This window comes from Amphibalanus amphitrite, unplaced genomic scaffold, assembly GCF_019059575.1.
Source record: "Amphibalanus amphitrite isolate SeventyFive unplaced genomic scaffold, NRLGWU_Aamphi_draft 001396F_arrow, whole genome shotgun sequence".
NCBI classification, from domain to species: Eukaryota; Metazoa; Arthropoda; class Thecostraca; order Balanomorpha; family Balanidae; genus Amphibalanus; species Amphibalanus amphitrite.
The window spans coordinates 96,216-116,152 of record NW_024882889.1 but is presented as its reverse complement, the minus strand read 5'-3'; the positions used below and the strand labels follow the sequence as shown (position 1 = coordinate 116,152).

Genomic DNA, 19,937 nt, shown 5'->3' with positions numbered 1-19,937 from the left:
GGGCGATTTGATCAAGGTTCGTGAAATTTACACGTGACGTTTGGGATATAGAAGGCCCTTGGAGCGGGAGAAGTTCCAAATGTCACGTGACTAATATACCCTCCGGCGCCCTGTTTTCACCGGCGTCCAAAATTTCACCACGGTTTCAAAAACTTTCAGCATATAAATAAATAAATGTTGATAAAAATTAAAATCGCGCGAAATATTGTTTGTCGACAATGCGCCATTTGCGATAATTTTGCCTTTTATTTCGCAGTTGCAAATTATTTTAAAGCAATATTTGAAGTAAACAAAAGTTGAATTGATTTTGACATCAAATTTGTTTTATTAAAAGCTGAATGAGGTGCGGTAGCTGCTCAAAATAAAGGTTAGTAGATTAAAATGGAAAATGTCATTTATAAACGTCATCAAATTCACATCAGCACAAAAATCAATGGTCGCGTTGTGACCGCCAGAAAACGCTACCTTGCACCGATTCTGTGATCCTTGCGAAATCAAAATACACCCACGCGCAAAATACATTTTATATATCAAATTACGAGTTTGTATTTTGTCTGCGCGTTCAAAGTTGTGGTTAATTTTAAGTACTCACTTAACATAAATCATGGAGACTACCGAGACCGATTCCTTGAAAGCCGTCGGGGATACTACAGGTGAGTTATAATCATGCCAGTGCAAGTGGAGATCCCAGGCCATTTCCACGTAATTTTATGTCAGTAAGTGCCATAATAAAACCGTGAATTATGATGTGCAATTGCATAATATTCCTGCAACAGAATCATCCCATATTGCAACGTTGCATGTATCTCACTCACCTGTTAAGTTTCCACAACCTCGGCTCGTAAAGGAAGGAGTGAAAACCTATTGCCTGCAAATTGACGCGCCAATTCCTTGGGAGGGCAGATGGTGGGACCTCAGGCAAGGAATTGGAATGAGGCATTATCCCATCCCAATGGAATTCACCAAATAAGAGAGCTGGATCAATGTCAGTGACTAGGTAGGTACATAAAAATACACCCCCATTTTCAACTGTTACAATTACTGGTCAATGTAAACCATTGGTCATGAGTTTGCTCATCCACTAGATGCATGCTTGGATCTGTCACTGGGCTTGATTTGGTCTTACTCAGATAACTGCTAGTTGTAACTAGGTCTCAGGTCCTTGCCAACTCATGCTAATACAAATAGGTGTCATTGATATCATTGCAATACATATTGCAAGCTAAATTGAACAATACCTTTACACCATAGTCTGGCAAACCTAAGAAAGAACAGATCTTAAGCTTCTGAATCATTTTGCGATGTGTTTTGATCACTGGACATGTAAGATTTGAAGAAAATTCATGTTTAGAGTTGTGAGAGAAATATTTTTCAATATATTTTTTACAGCATCAAAACGTTCATCAATGGTGGCTGTGCTTTGAACCTGTTCTTTCTTAGGTTTGGCAGACTATGAACTTGTTCAGATAACTCAAAGCATGTGAAATTAACATAAGTCCAATGTTTTCAGGTCCTGTGAATGGCATGGATACACAGAACAAGCAAGAGGTATCTGGAAAGAGGAAAAGAGATGAAGATGAACCACAACCTTCATCAGTTGACTCCAATGTTGAGGAGCCTCACGTGGAGTCTAAAAATGGTCAGTTTTTTGTCACAAATTACTTCAAAATTAAATTAAATTAGAAGACTTGAAGGGACAGATTGACAGATCCAGAGCCCAGAGCTGGGAGCCCCAAGAGCTTGTTCAGGCTGAAAGCCTAATGTCTGATCATTCCTCTCCAGGAAATCAGGAGAATATGGTTGCTGAAGTTAAGCACTGCCATTGAAGCTGGATATGATCTATCTCACTCATTTACTTTGATGGGCTGAGGCTGCTCTCATTGCTGGGAGTCCAACACTGAACACTCTAGTACTCTACCATGTTCTAAGCTACCAATGGACCATAGGACAGACTTCATATAGACCTTAGGATGGATTTATGACACCACCCTTCAACTTGATAGCATTGTTTGGTAAGGTCTATTTCACAGACCAACATTGCTTCTCGCTTCTTACTTATTTGTGATCTACAGTGACCTAACTATTTTGTCAAGTAGGTACTCGTACAGGTTTGTGCAAATAGTTGCATGAATGATGGTCTAGTGAGAATTGCATGAACAACTTTCAGCACTCAACAGTCATAAGGAGTGATACCTACATGCATTTAATCGACTTGTTCTCTAATGTATGGATGTTTTGTAACCTAATCAGGCTTATCTTGTCTAATCTATTGACATGTCTACGTGCTTCTTCACCATGCTACCCAGGGTTGTCCAACATTAGGCCTCTGTCTTCCAAAACGCTCACAAAGACTCAGTCCTTCCCCAGCCTTGTTATACCCTCTGAGCTCTCTGATCACCACCAGCCGCCACCTGTGATATCTCACATTATTGTATTGAGAGTACCTGTATGAAATTCCATGATGCAGATCAAAAACAGTTTCATGAATGGCGTACCGGTTTCGTCCGTTGACTTCGTCAGCGCCGTTGTATCCTGCGCTGATATAGTGAATTGACGAAACCGGTCTGCCATTCATGTAACTGTTTTTATTTTTATCGTGGAATTTCATGCAGGTAGGTACTCTCAATACAATACTTGCCCAGATTATAATTATAATCTCAGATTATTTACAACACCATCAGCAGTTTCTGATTTTCCATCATCCCCAGAGCCCGATCATCCCGCATCACCGGACTTCACCACTCCGAACGAAAGCTTCCAATCGGCCGTCGACGGGGACCCGGCACCCGCTGAGGGAGCCGGCGGTGATACGGGCGGACCGAGTCGCCGCTCCTCCCGCGCCGGAACCGCACCCCCGGCCGGAGCCGCCACCGGTGCTGCCAAAAAGACGGACGATGGAAACGACTCGGACTCGACCACTGGCCTGGAGGAGGATGAGTTTCTGGTGGAGAAGATTCTGGATTATACCAGGGAAAACGTGAGACAAACGAAGTAGCTTTTCGTGGTCTTTGTGTGACATAGGCTGCTTCTTCTAGTTGTTCTAGCAATGCATAGGACAGTGTTTGGGTGCTTGCTCTGTGGTGCTGTCGGTTCACGTTTGCACACATGCGAAGCCAGTTGCTTGTTCTACGAGTCTCGAGTGAGGGACGGCCGAGGAAAGTGAGCGGGGGGCAGATCAGGGGCATGCTCAGGTAGCTGGAAGGGGAGGATTATTCTGATACAAATGTAAATGGTTAGTTATTATGTCATGAGATGATCCATGACTGCACTTGACACACCTTTCTATGTTGTCAGGGTGTAGACATGTTCTTGATCAAGTGGAAGGGCTGGAACAACACGCACAACACGTGGGAGCCGCAGGAGAACCTTAGCTGCCTGGAGATGATGATCGACTTCTTCAAGGAACGGGAACTCGCTCACCAAAACAAGTGAGTGAGGCACTCTATCGGACAGACCGGTGGCTCGTAACACAGTACAGGTGATGCTTCCGTGCTCTCGTAAAATCGCGCCTCTTTGTAACACATTTGGCATTTATGCGCTAACTGATTGGGTAACAGGGGCTACCGTAACCGTTTCCAATTTATTTTTCATCACATACCATCGGACCGACACAGGCTAATGACCTGATATCTGACATGAGCTATGCCTAGATATCATTCCAATGGCTGGCCCCTGGTCCTTCTGAGGATAACATATCCTGCACCCCTGACCCGACCGCTGACCTCGAACTTCTTACCCGACAGGCGGCGAAAGACGGAACCCTCCATGGCCAGGGAGGGCTATGTGCAGATGTTTGAAGAGGAATATTTGCAAATGACTCCCAACGAGGTGGCAAAAGAGTTTTCTCAGCATCTCGTCAACGGCCAGCTGAAGTTTAAGGAGAAACTAAAACCCATCAAGACGGTCCACATGGTAAGGATGGCGATGACGTGCTCATATACACTCATTCATAATGATTGGTCGACAATCGTGGTTTGAACAATACGTTTGTCATTGCCCTGGAGTGTCGCTGTTTTTTTTCATGTTGCCCTTCGGACTCGTGGCGTGCTATTTATGTTGTCCAAATTGTGTCACTAATGCTCGTAACGAACTTAAATCGGCAGATGCTCTAAACTGAGTTCCTTGTCGATGACCTGTGATGTCTGCCTTCAGCTGGATTAATTTTGTAGCGAATGACCCTACCACTGTCTTTATGGTCACTTCACTCCTTCTAGGTTGGAAAGCACTCAGGTTCTCGTCCGCTCACCTCCGATCCGTCTCCGCTGTTCACAGGAGATCGAGTCGTTCGTTCGCCGTAACGGTCTGAAGCCCGACTCTCTGAAGGCGCTGAGGAAGGTCCGTCACCTGAGGGACCAGCTGCTGCAGCACAAGCTGGTCGAGACGCGCGAGCGGCAGTTGGTGCGACTCAAACAGTGGGAGGATGATATTAACACAGTGTGCTCGGACTCTGCGAAAATTGTCGTGGAGAACGCCGTGGACCTGGCGCTGCCGCCCGACAACTTTGTCTACAAGAACGACTACGTGGTGAGTGGATCGCGCGCGAGAGACGCTGCTGGTCACTATGCTAGTTGAGGCTCAAACTTTGCGCGCAAAATGAGCTGCAAAATGATCCATAGACGTGTTTTCAAGCCTTGCATTCTAACAACATCCGCTGTTCTTTGTTTATATTTACATATTCCGGTCTTAAACCTTAATAACCCCATCAAAATGTATTTCATCCTCATCTTGTTTCGCTCGTTGATGTTTCATTTTCAAAAGAGTGGATAGGCCTAGAACCAACAATGGCTCTAACTTCCCTTCCCCTTTCTCCTTCGGCAGCCGGGCGAGGGCGTGGTGATTCCCTCCGACCCTGTGATCGGCTGCGACTGCACTGTCTGCTACCCGGGCACCAGCTGCTGCAGTGAGAAGGCCGGAGCACCGCCCGCCTACACCAAGGCCGGCAAACTGAGGCTGCAGGTCGGCCAGCCCATCTACGAGTGTAATAAGGCGTGTCGATGCGAGAGCGACTGCTTCAACCGTGTTGTGCAGCGGGGACGTAAGGTGAGAGAATGGGGAGGGAGAGGAGGGGAAGTGAAGAATAAAGGAGAGGGGCGAAGGTATGCTTAGAGAGCAGCCGGACATCTGTCTACATTTATGTTCATGTCAAGTATTTGCTTACATTCATGGCGATTTTTTTTTTACTTAAATTCTTGCCAATGGCTGCCATTTTATCTCGTCTCATTATAAGCTTGCTGGTGCGGCTCGTCACCCCAAATCATCTCATTATAAGCCTTCCTAGCACTAATATCGGGACGTGTGTCCTGTTGGCAGTCTCCTAGTAACACATCATCCTTTTACTTCCAACCTCCCCGCTGTTTCCACCACCACTGACCCCCCAACCGCTGCCCCGCTCCGCTCCAGGTGAAGCTGTCCATCTTCCGCACGTCCAATGGCTGCGGCTGGGGCGTCAAGGCCCTCGAGTCCATCAAGCGCGGCTCGTTTGTCGCCGAGTATGTTGGCGAGGTAATAACCAACGAGGAAGCCGAGAGACGAGGGGAAAAGTACGGTAAGTGGTCTTGGGGAGGAGGCCAGGGAGAGAGGAAGTGTGGGCTCTCTTGTAAAGCCAAGCAAACTCTATGTATTCTGGGTGTAAAGTCGTTTAAAGGGACTATCCCACCTTTAACATGGGGTTTGAGTTGAGATAGCCAAGTTTGCGGCGAGGTTCAGAAACCACTATCTATCTAGGTTGCAACCCCCGCGGCCTCTTGGTGTTGAAGAAATTCGTTCCCTTCATTTGAAAATGGGCCTTGCGCAAGGCCCTATCTTCAACATGGAGCGACCGTTAGTGTGACGTCACCTCGTTTAGTCATTCTTATTTAAATGGGTTTGTTCGTTGAAAAATCGCTTAGAACTTGGTCTGAACTTTGTTGTGGTGCCTACAGAGTAAAAAGAATCAGCTTTATGACAGTAATGTGGCCTGGGGAAGGAGGTAATTTGGGGCTGTGACGTCACATATTTGAAAGTTTGTGTTTGGAATATGGGAAGCCTAAGATGTTTAATGAAAAATAAATGCCAGAACCGTGTTCCTGGTCATCCAATCTATAAAGTCGGGCACAATTTAACTAATCGAGTCAGCTGTTTGTGCTGTGCATACTGATTGTGCTATTCCTAACGTGTTTACCCTAGCCGTCTTTTAATACTTAGTGTCACCACTCACCATTTCTATTTTCTATCCATCTAACACCGCCGTCCCCCTGGTAACCCTCCCCTCAGACTCCGTGGGCGTCACGTACCTGTTCGACCTCGACTTCAACGACCACATCAACCTGTACACGGTGGACGCGGCCATGTACGGCAACATCTCCCACTTTATCAATCACTCGGTGAATCAGCGGGGAGAACTGGCTGGGCCCGAAACGTGATCTCGTGGTGGGTCTGATCATTGCGACAAGGGCATCGCAGTTATTAGACTTGTGAAGCCATTGGTGTCACTTCTACCGCGGGTCCGAGCCGAATATGATCGTGTGTTGCGACAATCTTGATTCAAACCTCTCATATCTCGGACTTGTGATGGCCTACCTCTCTTATATCTGTCGTTCAGGGTGGTGTGAGCCAAATTTGATACCTGACCTCTGGTGACCAATCTCACATCTAACCTCTGATCCGCAGTGTGAGCCGAATCTGGTGGTGTACGGTATGTGGTCGGACTGCCTGGATCCGAACCTGCCGCGCCTGGCGCTGTTCGCCTGCCGCGATATCCTGAAGGGCGAGCAGCTCTACTTCGATTACAACTCGCCCCTGGGCAGCAACGTGTCCGGCAAGCCGCTGACGCCCACCGCAGGTAAGCAGGACATGGGAGGCTGCAGCCTGGGGTAGCACTTGTTGCGCGGATGTCAGTTGCACTTCCCAAGATGCTTAGGATCGGGCGTTAATTGCGTGGTGACTGGTGAAACAATCTTTTTTTGTTTTGAGCTTAGGTCAGGCTACTGAGCTGAGTTAAGGTCGAGCGGAGGTCAGGCTTACCGCTTAGTGCCACGAACATCTTTCTATATTGTCTTTGTCTCTGATTATAGTCTTTGATTATAAACTGTGTCACTTTCTTTACAGTAAATCGAATGCTTCATATTTATGCCAGACATCTGCCAAATATGTTGTATTCAGCTCTTTTCACAGCTATTGTGATGATCAGTTGTTCCCCATTACAGGCGCGGCCAAGCCGCCCCCGACGGTCTCTGTGGCGCTCTCCCCTCCTCCCGCCGACGGCTCGCGCACTCCGCCGCGGCAGGAGGGCACTCCTGACGCGCCCTCCGAGGCGCTGGTCAGCCCCACCAAGTCACCCCGCCGGCAGATCGGCGGCCACCCGTCCGCCCGCATCACCTGCAAGTGCGGCGCCAAGGCCTGCCGACGGTACCTGTTCTGAGGACGTGTCAATCACCGCCACCGCTGCTATCGCGCACCTCCGCGATGAGGTGGTTTTGTGCGCATGCGCGCGGTTGCACCACTGCCATGAAGTTGTACCTGTGAGGACTACTAAGCCTCTTTCACGTGGTGAAAGTGGTGAAAGTGAAAAGACGTGATCTCGTTCTCGAGATGTGATGCCGAACGAATGACGAATGGTGGACTGATGGCGTTCGCCAGCCATTCAGTCAATACCAGTCAAAGGAAGTGAGGACTGAGGAGTCGGCTGAGGCCGGCTATGTGGATACGATTCCGTCGTACTCATGGTTGGTGACAGCGCCCTCTGGGCGATTTCAAGCTGGACATTGGAGCTGGACAAGCATGCCATTATAGGCATCGCACAATGCATCGCACATGTTCAACGGCGCAAGCATCTGTGTCTCTAGAAGCAATCGCCTGAAACTAATGTTCAATCCGAGTTCAACTCGAGTGTGATGATCGAAAGAGGGGAGAGTTTTGGAGAAGCGTGTGCGTTCGCTCCAGCTCGCCATTCTGAACACTGAGTTCATGCTGAACTGCATTCATTGTTGTGCTGTCGAATGTTGCCGGATGGTAGGGTTTCGAGACCAGGTTTAGCAATGCGAGGTGTGCCAAAATGTCTGATATGCATGCTACAGTGTCGGGATGCTCGCTTTTGCGGACCATTCTACTGCGTGGATGTAGGGCTTGTAAAGATTCCGACTGAGAAAGACGACTATTTTGACTTTGTTTTCATCGAAAGTGTGGCCAAAGATGGCCTGGTGTGTTGCACGTTTTGGAGCATTTTCATCGTTAGATGCGGAAAGTTATTTGTTTAGCTTAATTTCAGCGGCGCATGTGCGACCGGCTGAGCGTTTTACGCGGTTGTCCGCTGTCTCATCTCACAATATCATTGTCATCATCATTTGGTCAACTGGTCGGGGTTGGCGCCCGACCGGACCTCATACCACGCTTTTACTTAGCCAGTGTCACGGATGGCGTCACATTACCAATACATGCGGACCGGAGAAGAGGTGTTTGCTTGGGAGGCATGCAGCGTGGACGATGTTGAATTCCTTGAAGGGTCTTGCAGTATTATGTGTGGTGGCCCATTTTGTTAACAACTTGAGCCGGAGTTGGGTTGTCCACTGCAGCCCTGGCGTTCACGCAAGTGCCCAAAGGGATGTGCTATGCTCTCGAAGTCTGAAATAATGCTACCGTGACCCGAGAAGTTCGACACAATGAGGTACTGCCGTCTTTCATGCTCGACCTAAGTTCTCCGTTATAACGCTATCAGTCTGAAGTCAGTCTCGTGGTCTTTTTCCCCGCTTATCAACTGCCTGAGCCCTCATTCAAACCGTCGCGCGCTCTCGATTCATGTTACATCACTTAAGCGAATGCTACCAAATTTCACCTTGTTTTGTACCACTTCTGAGTTTCGGGTCTTTCATTGTATCATATTCTTCTGTCATCCACTTAGTTCCTCTCCATTCCTTCCCTTTCCTTCATCAATCCAAAAACACATCTCAACGTCGAGGAGGTTTAATTACTGGAATAACACACCGCGCGCGCGCGAGAGGGGTCAGATGCGAGCGGCGCGCAGAGAGCACAGGTGAGGCAGACGACAGACAGACAGACGGACGATCGAGCAACGAGCGGCGCGCGCAGCGGTCATGGGTGGCAGCGGCCGGAGAGACGGCCCAGGCGGACAGGGAGCGAACGAACAGCGGACAGCGGACAGCTCAGACGACGGACAGCGGCGGGCACCAGTCGGGCCGGCCAACAACCTCGGCGCTACCGGCTTTTATTACAAAAATGGCTCTCGGGCGCCAGTGGCGCGCGTTCTCGCGCGGCGTCCCTGGCTCGTCCAACAACTCAACAGCTGCCCCGTGTGACGTCACACGCGCCCACCCACCCTGGTGGTGACGTCACCACCACACACACACATACACACACCGCCGCGCGTCCTGACAACAGCGACACACACCATACGACCAGCAATACAAATCCAATACAAACGGCGTCGCGCCGGCCGCCGGCGACCTCTACGAGTAAAAAATCCAGACACAAACAGCTACAACCAACTCTAAAGGAGACAGCTATGTATATTTATGCACAGGGTTTAGAGAGAGAACAAGGGTACTGGAGAGCGGGAGCCGCGTCCGCTCCCGAGCTCGCTAGCCAAAAGGCACCGAGATGGTACAAAAATAGCAGGTTTGGGAGTTGATATGTTCACGCCCGGCCGCCGGGGCGACGCGCGCGCCGCCCAGCGGCCGGGCGGCCAACTATCCGAGCGGGCGGGTGAAGATGTTGTTTGTGCTGGTTTTAGAGGATTGTCACAGCCCAAACCAATTTGACGGGCGGGCCTTAAAGCTGTCACAATACTGTTGGCGGGTGCGTCGCGGCCGCCACGCCCCCGTTGTGATTTGTTCCCTTGTAGTTCCCTGGCGGGGCGGCGCGCGGAGCGACCGGCGGCCTTCCGCCGGCGCCGCGCGCGCGCACCTTCGCCGACACCCACACACCAATAAATTAACAACACAATGCCTTCACAAATTTTGTTCGCTGTTACAGGAATGGTACACTACACGTCTTCTTAACGTTGTCTCCTCTGAACTCAGTGGCGCGCGCGTCTGTGCGCCAGCGCCGCGGGCCGGCCGCGGCCGCAGTCTGGTCCGTGGCGGCGCGGCCGGCCCGCTCGGCAGCCGCGCTCGGCGGCCGTCCTTCTGGTGACGGGTCCACAGCTACAATACCGGCCGGCACCAGCCCACACCGGCGGCGCGGCCAGCCGAACGCAACTATACACTATCTAATGTAAGCAAATGCAAAAATAGTCTCCGCGGCGGCGGACGTCTCTGAAGCGCGGAGCTTCCGCGGCCGGCCGCCAGTGGCGCCACCGTCGCGCCGTTGTGACACACGCTCTGTCGTTGGCCGTCAGTCACCGTGGCGCGGCCTAGATCGTTGACTTTGAGAAGGAGACCCTGAGGTGATTAGCGTCACTGAGCTGGTAGTTGTGCATTTTCTGCGGAAACACAAAACAAAAATAATGTCAACAATCACGGAAAATACCGAAAAACCATTACACTCAATGATCAAGAAAGATCAAACGCCCGACTGATCCTACCATACGCTCGGAAATGAAGATCAAAAGGCTTAAACATTGCCAGCACATCAAACAAGCGACACTTTTTATCGAGCGATATTAGGCGAGCTGCTAGGGGACGACAACACATCTCCTGACGCCGACATCCCCGCATCAAAGGCTTAGCATAATGAATGCGCCAACTCCCGTCCGACGTACGACACACCGCCCGATCCAATTAAAAGTTGCTAATTAAAATTGGCACTCGGGACGGACCATTTTTCGCCAGCGCCGCGTCGGCCGACCGGCCCGGGAGCCTCGTCCAGACGGCAGAGTCCGAGCAGTTTCCAATCAGTTTCCCCGTCCCTGCCCGTCTGTGCGGCTCGCCCTGACTGCCCATCGCTGTCAGCTCCGCAGGAATCATTTCCCGGCGGCCGGGCGGCCATTCAGCCGACCGCGCCTCACTGAAAGCTCGCCGCAGCCCTCTTTTCACCAGACATATTGGCAAACATTCAAATTCCGCTCAATTCGTCGGCAAAAGAGGCCGCGAGGAGAGTTGAAAGCGACGCCCCACATGAGCATCTATCTGAGGCGACTGAAAGGACGCTGCCGCGCCGTCATTCGGAGCAGACGCTCCGAGAAGGAGATCGTTAGAAGCGGAGATCCCGCGACGATTAGCGCCACAGACTTAGTGTGAGAGCGTGTCGAGCCGACGCGCCGGGCCAGGAGAATGGAGCCATAAACAAAGCTGTTATTACCACAGTTAGCAGAGAAGAATGTGCGGGTTTATCAAAGACAGATGAAGTGGATTTCCGAAACAGAACGATGGAAATGAAATGGAATAGAGAAATGGCGTGGCAAAGATGAAGTGTTTGGGGCACTCGGAAAAACATGAAGCTTAGAAAGTTGTTTGCGACGTATGGCTATGACGAACAAGCTGATCTTGCCAGAAAAAGAATGTCATAACAAACCGCGCAAGATAACCTCACACAGACCAATAAATTAGTATTACCTGATAGAGTCGAGTTTAAGGGTTATGTGAAAAACGCATCAAAGATGAGATGGTCAAAGATGGTCACGTGACCTAAGGTCAACTTTTGACCTTTCGACCTTTCGAGGTCAACATACATATGTTTCGATGCGGATCGACAGGAGGATCACGATGGTGATATTGGTTTGTTCCTAGCTGGGATACCTTGAAAATTATTCGAGAAAAACTTCATATATATGTAGTGCCGCAATTTTGACTTCCTTTTTGCTCCTGTGACGTCATCTTTGACCTGACCTGAAAATGACCTCAGTAAAAATTATAGACCTTATCCGTTTGTACCCTGCAACGTTTACCGCTTGTCGCTATCTTGCTTTATTCTCGAGATCTCGCTGTCGCTCCCGCTCGTAATAATGGACAGGTCATAAAAATGACCTGACCTGAGGTCAACGCAGGGCGATATCCACTTTTTTATTTTCGCATATGAATGACAATTGATAAGGCTTTAATCTTCATCAGACAAAATTGCAACTTTCAGTGGGGAAAATATCAAGGTCACTCTTCGAAAAATAGGTCAAAAGGTCACGTGATCAAAATTTTCAAAAATTGAAAATCCGAGATAGCCAAAATGTTTGTTGGCTGATTGTGAGTTGAACTAGATAAAGTTTTTAACGTAGAAAACCAATAGTTTTTTAGTTATAGGCCGCCAAACATAGGGCTGCAGCGCGACCTCCAGGAATTGCCTGAGGCTATATCTCGGAAATCGTTGTTCGAAGAAAAAAATCCTTGTCACAGCTGGCTTCTCCGCCCATCACAACCCATTAGAACAATTTTGAGCAAAAAATAAAATATGAGGGTGCAGGGCACTTGTCGATTTGTCGTGGAACGCCCCAGATGATGAGGAAAGCAGGCCAGCACCGATAAGTAACGAAGACCGAACCACACCACTTGAATACTGAGTTCACGATCCCCACGAGAACTTACAATTCACCGGAGGATTTTAAATAGGATTTACAATCCCCACGCTCTCTATGCTAGCAGTGAGCCGCCAAAGAGTACCACCCAGCTCCCGCCGGTCCGCTGGTCCGCGGCTGTACTCACAATGAGAGCCATGACGGCATCCTCGACGTTGCTCAGCTGCACGAGCGCCATCCGGTGGTCCCGCCGCTGGCCGTTGTCGCCCTCAATGGCGTCACGCTTCCTGCGGGGCACCAGAGGTCGGCGGGGGTCAAAGAGAGTCACCAGGGGTCGACAGAGGTCACAGAGGATCAACAGAGATCGGCAGGGGTCACAACATGTCACCAGAGGTCGGCAGGGGTCAGTTAGGTCAGAGCAGGGTCAGCAGAGGTTATCAAAGGTCATAGGTCACATAGGGTCACCAGACGTCGGCAGGGGTCGGTCATGAGTCATCAGAAGACACAATTGGTCACCAGGCTACCCTGAGGCGCTTTAAGAAATTCAGCATTTTCCAGTACTTCATAATACCATACCATCTCATTCATTCAGTACGACATCCCATAATGACACTGTTACCTCTAACCTTATGCCGAGCACCTCTTCGTAAATGTTCGTAAATAAACCTAAATGTTCTGAACGCTTCACCGGTATCAAGCGCCACCTCAATTCCAGCTCCCCCCCCCCCGCCCCACCCACGTCGCATCCGGCTCCAGGCGTATGTACAAAGCCCGCTCGGCTGACCCCACTGACCCCTCCCCAGGGAGGTGAAGGGACCCCTGACCTTTACTGCCCCGCACCGCGAGCCACTCGCAATCAGCGACCCCGTTCGCCGGCTACAGAGGGCGGCCAAATGTGGCGCTCGGCGGCGGCGAGGGGGGGGGGGTGCTGGGAGGGCAGACTGCACGGCGCCCGGCCGGAGGCGGTGACTGTTGTGGTGAAAATCGTGTGAGTAAGGAGCCCTAGGCACTGGCTTAAGTTTGCGTCCTTTTGGAACAGCATTGAGGATATCACTTCTAGCAGGCTTAAAATATTTACTGCTTTAGTTTCATAGAGGACATTGCTTAAAATCTATCAAATTGCTTGTTTTGAATTATCAAAAAGTCAGCAAACGCTAATCTTATTTTCATCGTTAGTAGTTAGTAGACTCAGTGGCATGCTGACGGCACTCAGGCCCGACTGGAATCGGCATTCCTCATTGACAGGCAGTCGACGTGACTCCAGACAGGGGTGTGGGTGTGGGGAATGTCAATGAAAGAATGTCAGCTAACCACATGAAAGGCTCAACAGCTGACAAAGGACTGAATATAGAATGTGTCCCCTATTGTGCCTGGCTGTTAGTGTCTTTATCTGTCCCACCTCTCGTAGCCTCTACCCTCTACCCTTCCCGCCCTTCCATTCTCTTTCCTTCCTTCCTATACCCGCCACTTACGGGAAGAACTTGAAGTTTTTGACGTCGAAGCCGGCCACCTCGAAGGCCTGCCGGATATCCTGTTCGGTGACGTGCGGCGGGATGTTGGAGAGGTGCAGCGTCGCCGACGGCGGGTAGATGTTCTGGTAGTTCTTGCTGCCCGGCTTCTTGAAGCGGTGCAGCGGAGAGTTGGTGAAGTCCTTGGTGAGGCCGGCGTCCGGCTGACCCTCCTTGGGCATCTGCACCACCTGGTGTTTGCTGGGCATCACCCGGATCTGGCGGCCCCACACCTTCACCTTGTCCAGATGGCTGAGTGCTGCGGGCGGACACGGTGCGTACAGGTCAGACCACTTCCGGAAAGTAATTTTTAGTTTGCAGATAAACTCACTTCGTAGGCATTCAGTTTTGCTTACGAATCATTGCCACACGGTATTACTCGATTTAAATCGCAGCAAACTTATCTGAATATGAAAGAACATTTTCATCGCCTAAAGATATCACTACAACATGCTATCAGGGGCCTTCCGGGATCAACAGACCACTGTGTCCCCTTGTGGCGATGTCGGCGGTCGGCACGCTTCCCGGTCATACTCACCGAGATTGGCCTGGTGCGGCTCGGCCATTTGTACCAGGGCGTTGTCCTTCTTGTTGAAGAGGATCTTCACGCGAGTTACGTCACCGTAAACGCCTGAGGGTCGCGCCAGGTTAGGTCAAACTGTGTTATCAGCCATCATAGCATTATATCAGGAAATTGTAACATAGCACAAACATACAAAACGTCACTATCAACAACAAACTACAGAAAAAGTCGCTAACGTAACGCTAAACTGACCATAAATCAACGACCGAAGTTAGAAAATTGTCAAAACAACTTGTCAAAAATTTCTAGACGTTAAAGTTTAACAAAAGATCGCTAGTATGACGTCACACCATGGCGCTGCGGTGCCAGAGCCGGGCGGGCCGAGTGATAGACTGAACAAAGGCTGAGCGCGCGGCCAGAGAACAAAACACCACAGAGCTGACAGCCCCAGGCGATAGTGACGTCACAGCGTGCCAGCCCAGTGTGAGTGTGACGTCATGACCAGCGAGCGGCCGGGCCGCCGCAGCGCTGTTCGCCAGCGAGCACCACACCAAATGAACAGAATAGGGGCTCCCCATGAAGCAACATTACATTATGAGCACATAGCCGTAATTGCTCCAGTGCCGGGGCAATGGCATTATGAAATGCACCCCATCGGCTTAATGAGCAATCTTTTGTATGCTGCTAAGCCTTATTTAAATTGCCATGTCTGTCTAAAAAGGCCACAGGGGGGATGCTATCACCCAATTTAGCAGGATTGACTCGTACGGTAACTCATCACCTTCAAGGAATGGCGCAGTTGACGTGCCCATATGGCGGCAGGCACCGCCCAGTTCCGTCGATAAATTTGCTCAAACTGACGACGGCTTGTGTTTGGCTGACAGTTACTGGCCACACCAGGGCCAGGCATTGCCATTAGAAAACCGCACTGTGGCCGAGCGTGAAACAGACTATTTTTGGCCGCAGAAGTCGGGACTTCAATCCGCTGCACGGTTAGACACATTCGTGGAACCAAATTTGAACGGAATTAGGTTTAAACGTCTGTCACAGCGACGTTGGCGAACTGGAAACTTTTATAGGGCGTTAGCTTTATCGTGATTTACTAGCCATGCAAACAACTGGAAATTGACTAGCGATGTGATCGCTAAAGTTTGGCACATCAGTCAATCTTTATTGCTGAATCAATTCAATCAGCCCAGCTTTAGCCTACAAAGGGGAGAACGGCACGCCCCAAACAACAGACACTCCCAGCAGGTGTGGTGCACACTGGCGAACAGCCCACCGCGCGCCGCTGTGCCGTCCGCGTCGGACACACTCCGGACACAGTCGCGGACACACCGTGTCGTGTCCGGAGCGGACAGCGGCGCGCGGCGTCGGCGACCCCCCGGAGCGCCGGCGGACAATACCGGGCGGCGGCGTACGCGAGCAGAGTAAGAAACGCAACATACCGAAGAGAGTGAAGAGAGCTTCAGGAGAGGCCATCTACAGGCGAACAGACGGAGGGCGCGGCAGGCAACAGAGAAAAAAGACCGGTTAGAACAAGCCCCATGGATGACGCCTCCTCAGTCAACGGGCCTACACTGTCACACCAGCTCTAGAGAACTCTGCTAGGGCCAAACAGACTACACAAACAACTCGCTCTCAGTCTAAGCTAGCTAGTCAGATACGCTACTGTAACGTTCGTACCGCGCTGGAAGCGGCACACAATAGATTCTCAGCAAAATCAAGACACTATCAATGATTGATGACACTGGGAAAGCCAAGCCCGGCAGAGCACGAGAAAATGACACACTCCGGCTCGGTGAATTCAATCATCTGACATGAGTGACCAATCAGCACCGCAATCAGAGCACACTGGGGTACGCGTGGGGAGGGACGGGGTGGCAGAGGGAGGGAGGGTGTGGAGAGAGGGGAGAGAGGGACAGAGGGAGGAGGGACGGTCACCCAACACAGCAGAGAACACCCGGCCAAGCACAGCATCCCAACAGACCAAGAGCGACTGTACAGCACGTATGGCGGAACCGTCTTCCGCCCGCCGCCCACCGCTTCACAGCCCTTCGGGCTGTCGACCGTCCTTATGTACAGGTCTGGGAGCTAGCAAGGACACACTGTGAACCACAGCAGCCGACTGGGTGTCCTGTGGGCTGTGGGATCACAGTCCCACATCACCAGCTGGTGGCTGTAGACGTGGGACGGTGAACAGCACACGACAGGCGGTGGGGCGGCGGACACGGGCGGTGGGGCGGCGGACACGGGCGGTGGGGCGGTGGACACGGGCGGTAGACAGCGGGGCGGTGGGCGAAGAGTGGAGAGTGGAAGGCACATGACACATATGGGTGGATAACAGTTGACGCAGGTTGACCATGGTCGACAAGACGCAGCGGGAGGGGGAGCGGTAGATCCTCCAGAACCGGTAGGACCAGAGGAAGACTGGAGACGGTATGAAACACTGCAAGGACAGGCGAGCGACCCAACACACGCCCGGCGCGGTTCGTACCTCCTCATCCAGGTTGGAGACGAGCAGCACCGTTCCGCCGGTGAGCGGGTTACCCTGCAGACGGCCCATGCCGATACCGGCTCCGCTCAGGTTTCCGGGCATCAGACCGCCGAATGGTACTGTTGAACAGACGCGGGGACAGAGTTAAGGTCAAACGTCCGTCACAGCGACGCTAGACAATGAGCAGAGACACACACCTTAGGTGACGTATATACGGTCAGCAAACCGACCCAGTTCTCACGCCGCGCAAAACGTACACACCCTGTGATAAACCCAGTATGACAGCGCATCATCATAAAACAACGGCGACCTATAAACGTCACCACTATCCCCGCCCCTCCCGATCCGTCAACTCGAGCCGCGATTCCGCGTCGAACCGCCGCGCCCCCGTCTCTCCCGGCGCCGGATCAGCGCTCTGTAATGGTTCTGTCTGCCGGTTAGCCGGCGGACGGAGCCGGGGCGTCTGACGGCGCCGCGCCGAGACGTGCAATTAGATCCGCGGCCCAACTGGTGGCAGGTGTACGTATTGGAGTTTCGCCGAACCAGGCGAACCGAGAGATCGGTCGTGTAATTGAATACGAGTCGGCTTCTAGAATCGACACCAAGAATCTCATCGGAACTGGGCCGCAGTATTTCAAAGCTGCAAGCGGCATTAATGAAATCTAAGTGGGTTCGTGGCAATTTCATTAGCATAACACTAAAATGTAAAGGCTCAAATGTTTAAAGCATATAAAACATCGGTTTCTAAAGAAATCTTTGCAATTTTTAATCTACATAAACCATAACAGTTTAACAAATTGCTACAACCGTTCAATGAGCTATACAGCTGCAACAACAATCTCCTAAACAGACCTCCCTGCAAGTGTCAGGCACACTCCACTTACCTCCGCCCATGCCTCCTCCCATTCCGCCGCCCATTCCGGGCATTCCTCCCATTCCGCCCATGCCCGCGAAGCCGGCCAGCGACGGTGTCAGGCCGTGCAGGCCGAATGGCGACAGCATGCCGGGAGACCCGCCTGTCAAGACGGTAGACACGGGGAGGTGATGGCCCGCCGGCGACTGTCATAGGGTCACCAGGGGTAACCAGAGGGGAGTGGCAGGGGAGCTGAGGGGGCAGGGGACAGCCGGCAGCCAACGCGTAAGGGGGGGGGGGGCGATTGACTGATAAAGGGTCGAGCCGGTAGCTGTGACCAAGACTACTAAACATGGCTAACGATATGGGTGATATGGCTAGCAAGCGCCGTTAGGTGGTGCGCCCGGTAGTAAGAAGTTTACTGGGTTCTAGGGTAAAAGTTTACCCTAAGCTAGCGAGGAGTGAAATCTCAAGCCAAGGTTTAATTGATGTGAGAGGAATAGACTATTGATGTTGTTCGAAAAACAAATCTTTGTGCGCATGAGCGAAACCTACAGGAAACCGGCAATGTCTTCGAGAGGAAAAGAAACTAGTGAAGCAAGCAACATTGCACATACAAATAAGAGACCGATCAGAAGCTTAGGGCTGCAGTATTTCTTTTTAAGCAACTTGAAACTAGAATAATTTGTCGTAGTTGGGATACATCCGTATCAGCTACCAGTAGAGGACAAAGGAACGAGCCCCAGTTATTCAAATGAACAGAACGTCATGAATATTCAGCTTAGTCGGCTGAACTCATACTTGAAACGAGATAAGAAGACTCTTAGAACTTCAAACCAGCCGGGCACCAAATCTCACGGCTATCATCATACCATTTTCCAACCAGTTTAACACATTATTCACTGCAATGCATACAACCACAATGGCAGCTGACACTTCCAATACAGTTGTTAAAACGCAATGTTTAGCGCGAATGAGTCATGAACCAATGAAATACCAGGCAGTTAGTGCAAGTTAGACCGGCCAGCAGTGCCTAGTACACACAGACACGCACAGTCACAAACCCATAGTGCCAATCACTCAGTGCACACTGCACGCACACGCCCCACATACGGCAGTGATTAGTGAAAGGCGGCACAAGAAAGCCGGGGACAGTCCTGAAATACAGAGGTCAGTGCACCCAGGCCAGGCGGTGAGCTACCCGTGTGAAAAGTGGGCACACAAGAAGACAGAAAGCGCACAGGGGGAGTGCATGCAAGGATATGGGGAGGAACACGCTATTTATTCACATTGTTGATAAACGTATGACATTATGTCCAATAGATGTTATTTCGTTGAGACAATTAAATACTTTACAGGGGCGATGAAAGACCACTGCTTAGCAGGGCCTTACGACTATTGGGTTTATGATTTCTGTCTACATATTACAGTAGCTTATTATGCGTTTTATTAGCAACCGCAATAGCCCAGTTTAGCATCAACCATGTGGCAGCACACAAAGCTATGGCAGTTACGCAAGCAGCGCCTCAACACCAACCAACCTACACTTCACGCTCTGTGAGAAGACAGGAAACAGAAGAGAGCCAGACACTGGGGCAGAAACGGTCGGAACTTACTGCGCCCGCTGGTCGGTTGGTCCAGGACCGGAGCGAGGATCGGGCAGGGCTCCCGCCCCGTCCACCAGCGAACGGCGGCGGGCGGCGGCGGCGGCCGGCCGCAGCCCGGGCCGAGCCTGAACGAGCGGCCGGTCGGCCCGGGCAGCGGCCGCCCGCCGCCCCCGCCCGCCGCCGCCCCGCAGCGCCAGCAGCCCCGACACCTACCTCCCAGCATAAAGCCAGCCGAATCGAGCGTGGGGTCACCTGTGGGCAGGCTGGGATTGGTGTAGTCGCGCGATTTGTCGTTGTTGTACTTGACGTTGAGGCTGGTGAGTTTAGAGTACTCGATGCGTAGGGTGCAGCACGAGTTGTAGATGTTCTGGCCGTCCAGTTGCTGACGGAAGAACAGACACATGACGTGAGTGACCGGTCGACAGTGGATTTACTAATCTCTAGGGATTTATGACAGGGAAGAAATGGTCACACCTAAACACAGCAGAACCATTGGCGTGTTGTACAGCGAAGTAACCAAAAAGACCTTTCGGTCACGAAGTCATCAAGCACCTCGGTCAACAGCGCAAGTAG

General features: G+C 51.2%; 2 protein-coding genes across 15 annotated transcripts in view; one reads left to right on the top strand and one right to left on the bottom strand.

The window, feature by feature from the left end:
- The first annotated feature begins 444 nt into the window (after nt 1-444).
- Nucleotides 445-8,426, top strand: LOC122372755 (histone-lysine N-methyltransferase SUV39H2-like). 2 transcript variants are annotated; one of them, XM_043350306.1, is made up of 11 exons: nt 445-653; nt 1,511-1,639; nt 2,709-2,977; nt 3,295-3,428; nt 3,744-3,912; nt 4,273-4,524; nt 4,819-5,040; nt 5,401-5,545; nt 6,253-6,362; nt 6,649-6,820; nt 7,185-8,426. In XM_043350306.1, exons 1-11 carry the CDS (start codon nt 605-607, stop codon nt 7,397-7,399), a joined length of 1,866 nt encoding a protein of 621 aa, XP_043206241.1. In that variant the 5' UTR covers nt 445-604; the 3' UTR covers nt 7,400-8,426. The 2 variants fall into 2 exon arrangements, with proteins under 2 accessions (XP_043206241.1, XP_043206243.1); XM_043350308.1 differs by lacking the exon at nt 445-653 and adding an exon at nt 693-712.
- Nucleotides 8,427-8,921: 495 nt separating this feature from the next.
- LOC122372754 (polypyrimidine tract-binding protein 2-like) overlaps nt 8,922-19,937 on the bottom strand; it is an 89,932-nt gene continuing 78,916 nt past the window's right edge. For 5 of the 13 annotated variants that reach the window (XM_043350300.1, XM_043350296.1, XM_043350301.1 and 2 more), the window contains 8 exons: nt 19,578-19,746; nt 17,789-17,920; nt 16,905-17,023; nt 15,856-15,889; nt 14,423-14,515; nt 13,849-14,143; nt 12,564-12,663; nt 8,922-10,414 (listed from right to left, as the gene is read on the bottom strand). In XM_043350300.1, the coding sequence (XP_043206235.1) occupies nt 10,346-10,414; nt 12,564-12,663; nt 13,849-14,143; nt 14,423-14,515; nt 15,856-15,889; nt 16,905-17,023; nt 17,789-17,920; nt 19,578-19,746 (1,011 nt within the window). In that variant the 3' untranslated portion in view covers nt 8,922-10,345. The remainder of the gene's footprint in view (nt 10,415-12,563; nt 12,664-13,848; nt 14,144-14,422; nt 14,516-15,855; nt 15,890-16,904; nt 17,024-17,788; nt 17,921-19,577; nt 19,747-19,937) is intronic. The other 8 variants (XM_043350303.1, XM_043350298.1, XM_043350304.1 and 5 more) reach the window with 3 other exon arrangements.

What these genes read in the sequence shown, in the direction of transcription:
- LOC122372755 (XM_043350306.1), top strand. Translation starts at nt 605, where the DNA reads ATGGAGACTACCGAGACCGATTCCTTGAAAGCCGTCGGGGATACTACA. An exon ending in AGCCGTCGGGGATACTACAG is followed by an intron (nt 654 to 1,510) that starts GTGAGTTATAAT and finishes CAATGTTTTCAG; the next exon opens with GTCCTGTGAATGGCATGGAT. An exon ending in TCACGTGGAGTCTAAAAATG is followed by an intron (nt 1,640 to 2,708) that starts GTCAGTTTTTTG and finishes CATCATCCCCAG; the next exon opens with AGCCCGATCATCCCGCATCA.